We start from the raw sequence: 14,011 nt of genomic DNA on the forward strand, positions 1-14,011 counted from the left end.
ATCGGTCCCTGAGGTGCCCCGCCCACCAAATTGGACCCAGAGTGGCACCACCCACCAAATTGGACCCAGAGTGACCCCGCCCACCAAATCGGACCCAGAGTGGCTCCGCCCACCAAATCGGACCCAGAGTGACCCCGCCCACCAAATCGGACCTTGAGGTGCCCCACCCACCAAATCGGACCCTGAGTGACCCTGCCCACCAAATTGGACCCTGAGGTGCCCAGCTCAACAAATCCTCAACCCTGAGGGGCTACAACTACCAAACTAGCGCCTGAGGGGCACCCAAGTATGAAAGTCTTGCAGGGGCAGCCCGGGCACTATTCCAAGTTCCTTCAGGAAATACCCATCTAGTTCATTTTTTCCTTCCTCATTCTAAAAATTCCTGTGAAGGTTCTGAAGGGTTAATTAACTTCTTGAATGTGCTTTTCAGAACCTTGATGGGTGCAGTTTTTAGAATGGTGTCATATTTGGGTATTTTCTGTCATACAGACCCTTCAAAGTAACTTCAAATGTAATGTGGTCTCTAAAAGATGGTTTTGTAAATTTTGTTGAATAAAATTAGAAATCGCTGGTCCACTTTTAACCTTTATATGTTCCTAACAAAAACAAGATATGATTAAAAACATTGCGCTGAGGTAAAGTAGACATGTGGGAAATGTTATTTATGAACTGTTTTGTGTGACATGACTCTCTGGGCTTTAAAATTAAAACAATTTCAAATTGAAAAATGTTCAAAAATTTCGCCAAATTTCAGTTTTTTCATAAATTAATGCATGTTATATCGAAGAAATTTTATGACTATCATAAAGTACAATATGTCACGAGAGAACATTCTCAGAATTAGTAGGATCTGTTGACGCGTTCCAGAGTTTTATCTCATAACTTGACATTGGTCAGAATTGCACAATACGGCCTGGTCGTCAAGGTTAAAACAGGCTTGGGTCTGAAGGCATTAAAGGAGTTTTCTCATGAACACAGTATATTTTAATTAATAGCTCTTTGAATAATAATAAGTATCACATTGAATATGCCTGACCGTGCAGGGACATGGTCTGATCATGCCACAGATCCTGGGCCAGGGAAAACGCAAAAAGGAGTATACTGTGATAACAGCAGGGGATCGCAGCTGATTATTTTCATGAGACAAAACATTTCACTGCCTGTTTTTAAGCCATTTTTTACCTAAAAAAAATGAATCAGCTGTGATACCATGCTGTAATGTCTATGCACTCTCTTTTGTGCCCTCCACTGCCCAGTTGTACTGGTATATATGACCTGTACTTGTCAGACACAGCCATTACACAGTCAGGGGCACATAGCAGGGGCACATTTATATGATTATCTCAAGAAACATTTTTCAAACACATTAAAATGTGGAGATTATTATTATTCAGAGATCAATTGATAAAAATGTTGACTAAAATTAGCATTGTTTGGGGAAAAAAAACATTAACACCACGTTCCCATAATGAGTATTTGGTGAGTTTTTTATATTGCCGATTTTCTGCAACATTTCTACCTTTATTAGCTAAATTAAGCTACTTTTAATTTTCATTGTGTTTAAATTACGTTTTTGAGGATGCTGTTTTTGTCTATTTTTTGGTATGTTTTGTTTAAAATTAAGGTGCTGTGATTTTGATATTTCCTGGTAATTGACTTCCACTAACCTTCATTGATACAGTCATGTTTAAATTACATGTGTTGTGTTTCTAGTGCATTTCCACAGCAGAAATGTACTAAAGTCTCATATATTACCAGCGGACTCTAAGCATCTAATGCAGTTATATGAGGGAAAATAAGCACATAAACATAGTGTACCCACAAGAGAAACCGAGTCAGTTTATGGAATTTAAAAATGTTAAGAAAAGCACCGAGGGAGCGAGATTTATATAAATCTCATCCACTTTGCTGGAACTATAAGATGCTGCTTTTTTTTGCACAACAAAAATACTTAACTTCAAAATCTTTCCAAAAACTAACCGGCTTGTTCTGCCTGGTTTCAATTTATGCTGAATCAGAATGGTCATGGACCGCTCTTGCTGACGATTCTGTGGCTTCCAGCGAAGTAACGTTGACAGAGGACTCCGCTCTGTTAATAGGGCGCTTCTGCTGATGTCCTGCTACTTGTCAATTGGCTCCACACTACTTAACTGGAGGCCCATCGATAGAGCAGATCGAAAAGAAAGAAGTGGTCTGTTGATGTGAGATAAAATGAAGCAGCAGAATTGCTGGCAGTAGTTGTTAGGAGTCGAGTTTCCTCTGCTGCACAGGGGGAATCTCGATCCGTGTCTGCTGCGGTCTCCCATTCTGCATCGGCCACAGTGGAGACTGCTCAGAGTAGACGTCGGTCCTAGCGTCTCACTGAGACTGATACTGTGCAAAGGGTTACTGCTGCTACTCCGGGCTCTGCTATTGTACCCTGCACTGATCTGCGGCGATCAGGCTTTTCTGGGACTAAGTCCTGCTTTGCACACACTGAGCATGCCCAGGGTAAGATCCCTCAGTGGAGATCAAGGGTCACATGCTCAGGTACTGCAGCCAAATCTATTGGTCCTTCTAGGAAGGTCCTGTAGGTGCACAGGCTCTGGAGCAGCCTCTCATTGGTCCTTCTAGGAAGGTCCTGTATGTGCTGCAGCTATTTAAGGCTCGCATGGCCGCACGGCCATGCGCTAGTATCTTCCTAAGTTATGTGCTTTGCGCCAGTGTGGTCATGTGTTTGTATGTGTTCAGGGACCCGGCTGAAATAAGCCCCTAGAACGCTGGCACCTCCGGCGAGGAGTTTTGTGTGCATGCATGACCACTGACTGCTCTCATTTGGGTAGTTAGCCTGTGCCTCTGTGAAAGTCTAACAGGGCACAGAGCTTTGCTTTCTTGGATGCTCTGTGAAGCTAACAGAGCTGGTTCATACCGCCATATAGTGCCGCCAATTACTTAGCAGCAGGTTCTTTCCTGTACGGTGGATCCCGGGTTGCGAACGCACCAATCCCATCTAATAAATATATTCGGTGCGTTCCGCCAACCCTAACAGTAGTAGTCTGTGACCACTCTGAGATAGTGGACAGCGGTGTCGGGCAGAATAGGCAAGTACTGTAGTTAGCAATAAGATCTTAGCCCCATATCAAAAAATAAACATAGTCTCGGATAACCCCATTAAGCTAAAGTTGTTAATAAAGTTTGACAGTTAAGCTTTTCCTAAATGTTGTAATGTAAATATATATTTGCTGTATTGTATTTCTAAAAGCTTTTCTCATTTCTCTTAAAGACATGTCTGAAAGTTGGGATGGATCAGATTCAGACTCATTTGTGAGTATTTCTATTTTCAGTAATGCAAATAGTAAAATTACAGAATTAAAAACGAAGAAACATCATGTTTCAGGATCCTTTGTGACAAATTTCTGATTGTAATTTTTTACATGATTATGAGGCCAGGTGTCTGATGATAGCATGTAATAATTTGTATAATGTCAACATGTTCTGCAGCAGTTTACAATCCAAAGAACATAAATACAAACAATTATCAGACATTACAAAGTAACACCTACTGTAATTAAACAATTTAAATAAGAGGAGATGAAAGTCCTGCTAGCAAGCTTACAATCTAAAAAAAAATGGGGTACAACAAAGGTCAAAGGATTTGGTGTATGATCCAACCATCATTATAATCAGCAAAAAGTAAGGGCATTTGATCAAATATGCATGAACTGACATCGTACCAATATTTGTATACGTCCAGATATAAAGTGCTACTCAGTGCATCGAGGGCATGGGAATCGATAAATAGAAAGGACCAGATTCTGAGGAAAATTTAGGAAGGGTGGACAGTGAAAATTTAGATTTGTGAAATTATGCCACTGGTCTATTTTTTCGGCATGTTAAAAAAAAGTGGACACTGAGAATCAACCAGATTGTTTGGGTACAATGCATTCCAGAGAACTGATGCAGCAAGAGAATCATCTTAGAGACAGGAATGTCATTTAATTTTTAAATTATTAGCAAAGTGGAGAGCACGGGTAGGGTGGAAGACAGAGATCAGGGAGGAGGTGTAGGATAGTGCAGAACCATAGAGAGCTTTGTTAGTGAGTGTGATTAGCTTAGAGTGGCATGTTTGGGCACTCCAGGTATATATATTTTCCTGTTTTAGATTCCAAACATTACAAAAAGTAAAATGGGTTGATGCAAAAGTTTGGATACCCTGCACGGTTAATAACTAGTGCCAGCCCCTTTTATAGAAAGCCAAGAGTTTCAATTCTTGTTTGAGGAAGTTTCACCCATTCTTCCTTGAAAATTCTTCCAGCTCGGTGAGATTCCTGTGTCATCTTGCATGCACTGCTATTTTGAGGTCTGTCCACAGATTTTCAATGATGTTCAGATCATGTGACTGTGAGGGCCATTGCAAACCTTCAGCTTGCGCCATTTGAGGTAGTCTATTGTGAATTTTGACATGTGTTTAGGATCATTATCCATTTGTGGAAGCCATGTTCCTTTAAACTTCAGTTTTTCACAGATGGTGTTATGTTTGCAACAAGAATTTGTGGAAATTTCATTGAATCCATTCTTCCCTCTACCTGTGAAATTTACCTTTGCCATTGACTGCTAAACAACCCAAATGCTTTGATCCTCCCCCATGCTGAATGGTTGGCAAGATGTTCTTTTCCTGAAATTCTGTGCCTTTTTTTCTTCACACATACAATTGATCATTGTGGTCAAAGAGTTCTACTTTAACCTCATTGATTGACAGGACTTGTTTCCAAAATGCATCAAGCTTGTTTAGATGTTCTTTTTCATTCTTCTGATGCTGAATTTTATGATGAGTACACAGGAGAGGATTACTTTTGATGACTCTTCCATGAGGGCCAAATTTGTACTTGTGACTGTGAACAAAAGAACAATATACCAAAACTCCAGATTCTACTAAATCTTTCTGTAGGTCTTTAACAGTCATGCGGGGGTTCTGATTTGCCTCTGTAGCAATCCTTCGAGCAGCTATCATTGAAATTTTGCTCAGTCTTCCAGACCTTATTTTGACCTCCTCTGTTCCTGTTAACTGCCATTTCTTAATTACATTTTGATCTGAGGAAAGCGCAACCTGAAAACACTTTGCTATCTTCTTCTAGCCTTCTCCTGCTCTGCAGCTGCCACCATTTTCATTTTCAGAGTGCTAGGAAGCTGCCTAAAAGAACCCATGGCTGCTATTTTATGGCACATGGTTAGAGGAGGTTGGGTTTTTATAAAGCTGGAAAATTGCATCACCAGGCCTTTCCTAATAATGGTATTGAACAAGCCATAAACATAACAGGCTAATTAAGGTCTGAAACCTTAGTCAAAGTTTATCTGAACACACAAATATCCAAGGGTGCCCAAATTGTAGCATCATCCCATTTTTCTTTTTGTCGTTTTTAACTAAAACAATTACAAGATTTTTTTTTGCCTAAAAATACAAAGGAAATTTGTCATCTTTAACTTTAGGCCACTTAGAGATCATTTCATCTTCTACTTGCTTAGCTGTTCACAATAACCGTAATTTTGACTAAGGGTGCCAACTAGTGTTGAGCGATACCTTCCGATATCGGGAAATATCAGATCGGATTGGATCGGACCGATACCCAAAAAATATAGGATATCGCCGATTCCGATACTGGAAACCAATGCAAGTCAATGGGACACAAATATAGGAATGAAAATAAACCCTTTATTTCCTTGTAGGTTAATTCTACATGAAGGAAAACAGCTAAGAATAATGTAGAATGTATTGGGGGAGGTGGAGGAGACATTAAAGGCATAGAGGTTTTGCCCAATCAAATGGAATAGCAGGATTTAATTTTTTTTAAGACGTTCAGAGTTACAAAGATATTGACTATGTTAAGCTTTTTTATATGTTTTTATATTTTGTCAGATATTTATGTTTCACTACTTCCATGCTTTTTCACCTTCTTTTTAACTTCTGCCACACTGTATACCTTCATCATCCTCAGCAGCAGAATCTTTTTCATCAACTTCTTCTTCACCTTATTCATCTTCTTCTTCTTCACCTTCTTCTTATTATTCATTTTTTACATTCTTCATATTCTTCTTATCCAACTATTATTCTTCTTCATATTCTACTTCTTCATCTTCTTCATATTCTTCTTCTTCATCATATTCTTATTTGTGACAGGCATTCCTGTAGTTGCTATCTATAAAAGTTTGAAGATTACACCTTCTGTTCTGCCTGTCCCAAAAGATTTACAACAGGATTTGTCCGCGTTCAGTTTGACCTGCAGCAGCAGGTATTTTCCAGGGGCACCACGAGGAGGACCGGACTCACCCCCATACACTGCTTGGTCGTCTTCTGCTTATAATTTGGATAATATCTTTTGCTCTGATTTTTAGTCTTATGCTTAATGTTCTTCTGCTTTTTGTTCTGCAGCTTCTTGTTCTTCTGCTTCTTGGTCTCATGTTCTTCTCTATCTTGGCGGTGGTCTTCTTTTTCTTGTCCTATTGGTCATCTTCTTCAGGGTCATCTTCTTGGTCTTCTTTGGGGTGGTCTGCAGGGTCATCAACTTAAGGGTCATCTTCTTCAGGGTGGTCTTCAGGGTCGTCATCTTCAGGGTCATCGTCAGGGAGATCCAGAGTGATTACCAAAAACCATTTCAAAAAGCTTGAACTTGGAAATGTAGCAGAAGGTACAAGAAGGCTGAGGAACTGCCGAGAACCAGCTGATGGTACTGGAACCCGGATGGGTAGCAGAAGGTACAAGAGCCAATGGAACTACCGAGGACTAGCTGATGGTACTGGCACCCAGTTACTAAGTAGGAGGTACCTGTACCAGAAAGCACTACCAAGGACCAGCGGACGTTGGTGGAACTGGGATACCGAGAAGGAGGCACCTAAGCCAAAGGCACTGCCTGGAACCAGCTGATGTTACTGGAACCCAGGGGGACATAACATATTCAAGATTGACTTCCAAAGAACCAGCTAATGGTACTGGAACTCAGATAGGCAGCAGAAGGTACACATGAAAAAAAAAGTTGCAAGGCTGCGAGCAGGCCAGAGTTACTGAAACCCACAGTCCTACAGGGGGTGCTTGTCCTATTGGCACTATGGAACCAGCCTTCATTGCCAGATCCCGCAGCCCACATAGGAAGCACCTAAACTGCAGGCACTATAAAGTCGGCTAACCTGACCGCAACACGACAGGACAATGTATTGGAGGCAAAGTGACGTTGACACTACTGGGAAACAGCTTGCGTGCTGGAACCAGACTGGGCAGGAGGGAGTACCCGTGCCAAAGACACTGCTGGGAAACAGCTGGCGGTGCTGGAACCCAGGGTAAATACTAAAAAAAGAGTGGAGCCAGAGGCCTAATTGGAGGAAGTTTAAAATCAGTAGTAGTGTGAATGTGGACAGAGCAGGAGAAATTGCCAGACACTCAGCAGGGGATCAGCTGACGTTACTGAACCCCAATAACACTGGAGCATGTGTTGACTGTGCAGACAGCACTTCTGGGCAGCAACTGGCGGTTTTGGAGCCCAGGGATTACAGTTCAGGTGGTAGAAGCATGAACACAACAGGAGACCTGGATACTGTTGCCAACCAATTATTTTATCTGGAAGAGGACTGGCAAATTCCTGCGAGATGCAGGCCTTGTTCATTTTCAGAACAGTAAGCCGGTAAGTCGGAGGATAGTCGCATGCGACGGTCTGTTAGTTCACCACCTGCAGCACTAAAGACGCGTTCCAATAATATACTAGCAGCAGGGCAAGCCAGCACTTCCAATGCATACTGGCTAAGCTCTGGCCATGTATCCAGCTTAGAGACCCAAACTTGAAGGTGGAAGAGCCGTCTGAGAGTACACTGAGAGGGCAAGACATGTAGTCTGTCACCATCTGACAGAAACGTTGCCTCCTGCTGACTGGAGGCATCTGTGATGGTGTAGACATTTGTGGCGGGGACACAAAACTTTGCCACATTTGGGCAATACTGGTCTTGCCTTGTGCTGAGGCGCTGCTTCTGCTCCCTCTTTGTGCAGAGCTTCCTTTACTGCCTCGATGCACTGAGCTGCTTTGTAAAGCACTAGCAGCACTGCTCTCGGGTGGAATGGAGAACATGATGGAATGCACCACTGTGTCTTGGTACTCCCGCATTTTACGCTCCCGGTTCAATGGTGTTATGAGGCTTTGTAAGTTGTCCCAGTAGCGAGGATCTAGGAGGGTGGACACCCAATAATCAGCCGTGTTGAGAAGGTGGGCGTTGCGGCGGTCATTTCTCAGGCACTGCAGCATGAAATCAACCATGTGCTGCAGACTGCCAACTGGCCACGAGACACTGTCCCCTGCTTGAGGCGTCATCTCTGCCTGCTCTGCATCACCCCACCCTCGCTCTACATACTGACTACTAGAGCATTGTGTACCTCCCTCCTCTGGACAGATGTCTTCCTCCTCCATTGACTCCTCCTCATCCTCCTCACAAAGTGTCCCCTGTCTAGGCCTTTGTGAAGAACCACGTTGCGCAGACTGTCCAGAAGCAGATGGCATTTGTGACTCCTCATCCCCCACCTCTTCTAAAACCTCCTCCCTTAGAGCTTGCAGTGTTTTTTCAAGCAGGCAGATAAGGGGGATAGTCATGCTGACTAGTGCATCATCTGCACTTGCCATCCTCGTGGAATCATCGAAGGCACGCAAAACGTGGCAGATGTCCTTCATAGAGGCCCACTCAGTGGTGGTGAATAAGGTTGAGCGACTTTTCCTTTTTGGGGGTCGAGTCGGGTTTTGCGAAACCCGACTTTGTCAACAGTCGAGTCGAGTGAAATCGGCCGATTATCGCGAAAAGTTGGGGATCGACTGAAACATGAAACCCAATGCAAGTCAATGGGGAAGCATAGTCGGCAGTGAGTGGAGGCCAGGAAAACACCTACAGTGCCCATTTTAATGGCAAAAACATCCATTCTTGTTACCGAAGCTTGTCAATCTTAATTTACTTTATAATAATAGATAGGCATTGAAAATTGGGGGTCATTTGGCTAAAGTTGTGGGGGGTAGGGCTGTTTCAAGTTTTTAGTGGGCCCAGGAAACGTGGACTATGTCACGGCGATGGAGCAGTGAGAGGTAAGTATGTCAAGTTTGCAAGTGCTGTGATCCTGAGCAAGCAGGGGGGGCCACTAGTTGGCATTGGCACTGGCACAGGGCCCCTCAAAGTACAGCGGTGTGTTTGCACAGCGGGGGCGCCTCCCACCGGCAGCGACACTTTTGCGTACTCTGAGGGGCCCTGTGCCAGTGACGTTGCCAACGAGTGGGCCCCCCCACCTGATGAAGGAACCTGCACTTTCACCTGCAACTTCCTCTTTGTCCCTGTGTAAGGTGGTATAGCATGCGGGAAGGGGAACCTTACTTTCAGCAGGGTCAGATTCTGGCTGTGTAGAGTGCAAGGGGAATGTAGTGGTCTGGGTCAATGTACCAGCAGATTTATCTAGCAGTGGCTGGGCAATGGGCAGGATGAGGAGGAAACACAGATATAGGGCCAAAGAATAAAGTAGGCTAAATGCAGTTCAAAATTGGTAACAGGACTAACCAGGCGGCATTGCTTTGTTCAGTGGAGGACAACTGTAATGAGAGGCTGACACAGTTAGTAGGCCCAAGTAATAAAGTGGGCCAAATGAAGTTCAAAATTGGTAACAGGAGTAAACAGGCGGCACTGCTTTGTTCAGTGGAGGAAAACACCGAGGAGTGGCAGACACCGTTACTAGGCCCCAACCAAAGTAGTAGGGCAACTGCAGTGTGACATTAAAAAATAAAATACTTAATGGGAGCCTGAAGGTTGAAGCTCAGACAAGGAAACTTGGAGGAGAACACCAAGGAGGAGGAGAACACCAAGGAGCGGCAGACACCGTTACTAGGCCCCAACCAAAGTAGTAGGGCAACTGCAGTGTGACATTAAAAAATACTTAATGAGAGCCTGAAGGTTGAAGCTCAGACAAGGAAACCAGGAGGAGAAAACCAAGGAGTGGCAGACACCGTTACTAGGCCCCAAACAAAGTAGTAGGGCAACTGCAGTGTGACATTAAAAAATACTTAATGAGAGCCTGAAGGTTGAAGCTCAGACATGGAAACCTGGAGGAGAACACCAAGGAAGAGGAGAACACCAAGGAGCGGCAGACACCGTTACTAGGCCCCAACCAAAGTAGTAGGGCAACTGCAGTGTGACATTAAAAAATACTTGTCACGAACCCCTGACCGCTTCCACCAATATGTCAGGGATCCACACCGTGACCGTCACCCCTACGTCACGGATCAGGGTGACTTTAGGCCAACAGACGGCTATCACATGTGCAGGGGGCTTATCTTAGTTATCCCTCCACTCCACAATGTGATAAAAAGACACACACAAGGCTATTGACCTCTTAGTTTACAGCAGGGGCTTATTTTAGGTATCCCACTGCTCTTCAATATACCATGAACTGCAGGGATCTATGAATATCCCGCTTACAGTTCCACTTAACACTTGCAGCTCTCTGGCGCCCCCTTACTCTCAGGTCAGATTAGGTACTGCACCTAGGGTAATTAGTCGCCAGAAAGGCTGCCTGCTATGTACTGGCTATTGGGCATGCTACAGCGAGGCGATTTAACTACTCGCGCTCAGGCAGGAACAATAATTATCAATGTCGCCGTCGCTACAACGCCTCCAACAGGCACAGTGCACACAGTAAGCTGCCACCAGCTTCGATTAAACGGGTCCGAAGCTAACCCAAAACAGTAGAGTAATTCCCTTCAAGAGACATAGGGTACGTTTTAGAACAGGAGAACGAATCTGGTATATTAAATATTATACCCCATAAATGATGTTCAGGCAGTGTTTATAAAAGGTATATTTTACAAAGATGTTACAAAAGAGACAATTGCAAATATGTACAGGGTAATTATATAAAAGAAAACAAGGATTACAGGAGAATAACACTTACATGTGTTCAAAGCATTGCAAGCAACCAGGCTAGTGGAGTTCCCATATATCCCAATTCATTAGGACTTGCTCAGGGCTCTTCAGGTGAAAAACTCAAATCTGACTCCTGGAAGCCTGCCAGCAACTTTATAACCTACAGCCTGTGACCTCACAGAAAGGGCTGAGTTAAGATCGCCCGCCTCTTTCTTCTGTGTAACTAAATGTCCCCTAAAGATATCAAATGCTGGTATCTTCGCTACAGAACATGTCAGAATCATACCACACCCAGCATTCATCTCGGATTAACGTGGGCATTCTAATGAGATCAAATATGTCCTATCTGTCATGCATATTTACCGAGAAATCCCTACTTCTTTCCCTGAGGGAGTTAGAAGCCTGTGTTTAGAGTGATGGATAGCTCCACCGAGGGGAAGTAAGAATATATATTTTCGTGTTCCTATCTTAAATGGTTTGCCTAATATCTTACAAAAACAGAACAAAGGACTTTCATGATTCTGGAAGTTTCTAATCCAGTTAAAGCTGGTCACTTTCCACTACAGGAAATGCCGGTCGTAAATACCTTGGCGAGGGGGATGAGGGCTTGTGAGCTGAAAGTCAGGAATTTGTAGCTACAAGCCGTTGCAGAATCACTCCAAGAAGGGGGGCTTAGCCCACAGCATGCTAGCAAGAGAACTAAACTTATATGATATTTCATACCATATCGTGACAATACTTAATGAGAGCCTGAAGGTTGAAGCTCAGACAAGGAAACCTGGAAGAGAACACCAAGGAGGAGGAGAACACCAAGGAGCGGCAGACACCGTTACTAGGCCCCAACCAAAGTAGTAGGGCAACTGCAGTGTGACATTAAAAAATACTTAATGAGAGCCTGAAGGTTGAAGCTCAGACAAGGAAACCTGGAGGAGAACACCAAGGAGCGGCAGACACCGTTACTAGGCCCCAACCACAGTAGTAGGGCAACTGCTGTCTTATATAAACAACTACTTAATGAGAGCCTGAAGGTTGAAGTTCAGCTTTTTCAGTGGAGGACAGCGTGATTGAGTGGCGCCGCAGACAGACAAAGGTAGTATGTGTTAACTAAAAAAGATGGCTCTATGCATTTTTAAATTAGTTACAGGGGTACACAGGCAGCATTGGTGTGGTCAGTGGAGGACAATTTGAAGGAGGGACCGCAGACAGACTTCCTAGGCCTACAATAATAAAATAGGCTCTATGCAGCTTCCATTAGGTGGCAGGGGTACACAGGCAGCATTGGTGTGGTCAGTGGAGGACAATTGGAAGGAGGGACCGCAGACAGACTTCCTAGGCCTAAAATAATAAAATAAGCTCTATGCAGCTTCCATTAGGTGGCAGGGGTACTCAGGCAGCATTGGTGTGGTCAGCAGAGGACAATTGGAAGGAGGGACCGCAAACAGACTTCCTAGGCCTAAAATAATAAAATAGACTCTATGCAGCTTCCATTAGGTGGCAGGGGTACACAGGCAGCATTGGTGTGGTCAGTGGAGGACAATTGGAAGGAGGGACCGCAGACAGACTTCCTAGGCCCAAAATACTAAAATAGGCTCTATGCAGCTTCCATTAGGTGGCAGGGGTACACAGGCAGCATTGGCGTGGTCAGCGGAGGACAATTGGAAGGAGGGACCGCAGACAGACTTCCTAGGCCTAAAATAGTAAAATAGGCTCTATACAGCTTCCATTAGGTGGCAGGGGTACTCAGGCAGCATTGGTGTGGTCAGCGGAGGACAATTGGAAGGAGTGTCTGACACAGTAAGTACTCCGAGTCCCAAAACCTAAATTGATGTTAATGTATAACAAAAAAAAAAAAAGGGTGGCATACTTAGGTACAAGGGTGTGCTTATATGCTGACTTTCAGACATTGTAATTGGGCTCAAAGTATTTACTGGTGTAAATGTAGGACAGGGCCCCTGACTATTTTAACTAGCATCATACATGTCAACAAATTGTTATTGTCTGTGCCAGGCATTGAAGGATTTCAGCGCATCGACTAAACAGTGGTGGAGCAGCGACAGATAATTTTGCCAGTGGTAGAGCACTGTTTGACCTTGGGGGGGGACACTCTCCTGGCCGGCGGTACAAGCCGAGGGCCCCTCATGTTACAACGGTGTGTCTGACGTTGGGTGCGCGCCACCACCACCAGAGACGCTTCATTGTACTATGAGGGACCCAGTGCCAGTGCCGTCGACCAAAAGTGGGCACACCCACCTCTTCAGACAAACGGCACTCTGACGGGTGCTTGCGACAAATGGCGAGACCACGGCCCCGTGGGGGGAGTTAGGCCATTTAGGGAGGTGTAAACATGTCGTATGCTGGACAAAGAGCAGCTGCAAATTAAGAGATTGGAACAGTCAGTAACACCAGTCCCAAAGCAAGACCTTTTTACAGGAAAGCTAGGTGTCAGCCGGGAAAGGTGGGGCAAAATAATTTGAAATCCATGAGTGGTTCATTTTAATGAGTTAGATCATCAACATTTTGGGTAGCCAGACGAGTCCTTTTTTCGGTCAGGATTGAACCAGCAGCACTGAATACTCTTTCTGATAGCACACTAGCTGCTGGGCAAGCAAGCTCCTGCAATACATATTCGGCCAATTCAGGCCAGGTATCTATTTTGGATGCCCAGTAATCAAAGGGGAATGACGGTTGAGGGAGATCATCGGTAATGGAGGAAAAATAGTTAGTAACCATACTGGACAAATGTTGTCTCCTGTCACTTTGAATGGATGCTGCTGTACCTGTCGTGTCTGCGGTCATTGCGAAATCACTCCACAACCTGGTCGGAAAACCCCTCTGCCCTACGCCACTTCTGATTTGTGCACCTCTAACACCTCTGCCCTGTTGCCCCCTGCAGCTCGTGTGAGAACCATCACCGGCGCTGTGTGCTGGGAATGCCTGAATCAAACGGTCTACAAGAGTAGCTTGTTTGGTTGCCAATATCTGTTCGAGGTTCTCATGTGGCATGATAAATTGCAATTTGCCTTTATAGCGAGGATCAAGGAGGCAGGCCAACCAGTAATCGTCATCGGTCATCATTTTTATAATGCGTGGGTCCCTTTTGAGGATA

The 14,011-nt window shown here is 44.4% G+C and overlaps 1 protein-coding gene across 1 annotated transcript in view; it reads left to right on the forward strand.

The window, feature by feature from the left end:
• LCP2 (lymphocyte cytosolic protein 2) overlaps positions 1–14,011 on the forward strand; it is a 1,300,494-nt gene that overhangs the window by 302,198 nt on the left and 984,285 nt on the right. Inside the window, exon 6 of the mRNA XM_077265986.1 lies at positions 3,263–3,303. Within this exon, the coding sequence (XP_077122101.1) occupies positions 3,263–3,303 (41 nt within the window). The remainder of the gene's footprint in view (positions 1–3,262; positions 3,304–14,011) is intronic.

Source organism: Ranitomeya variabilis, chromosome 5 (genome assembly GCF_051348905.1).
Source record: "Ranitomeya variabilis isolate aRanVar5 chromosome 5, aRanVar5.hap1, whole genome shotgun sequence".
NCBI classification, from domain to species: domain Eukaryota; kingdom Metazoa; phylum Chordata; class Amphibia; order Anura; family Dendrobatidae; genus Ranitomeya; species Ranitomeya variabilis.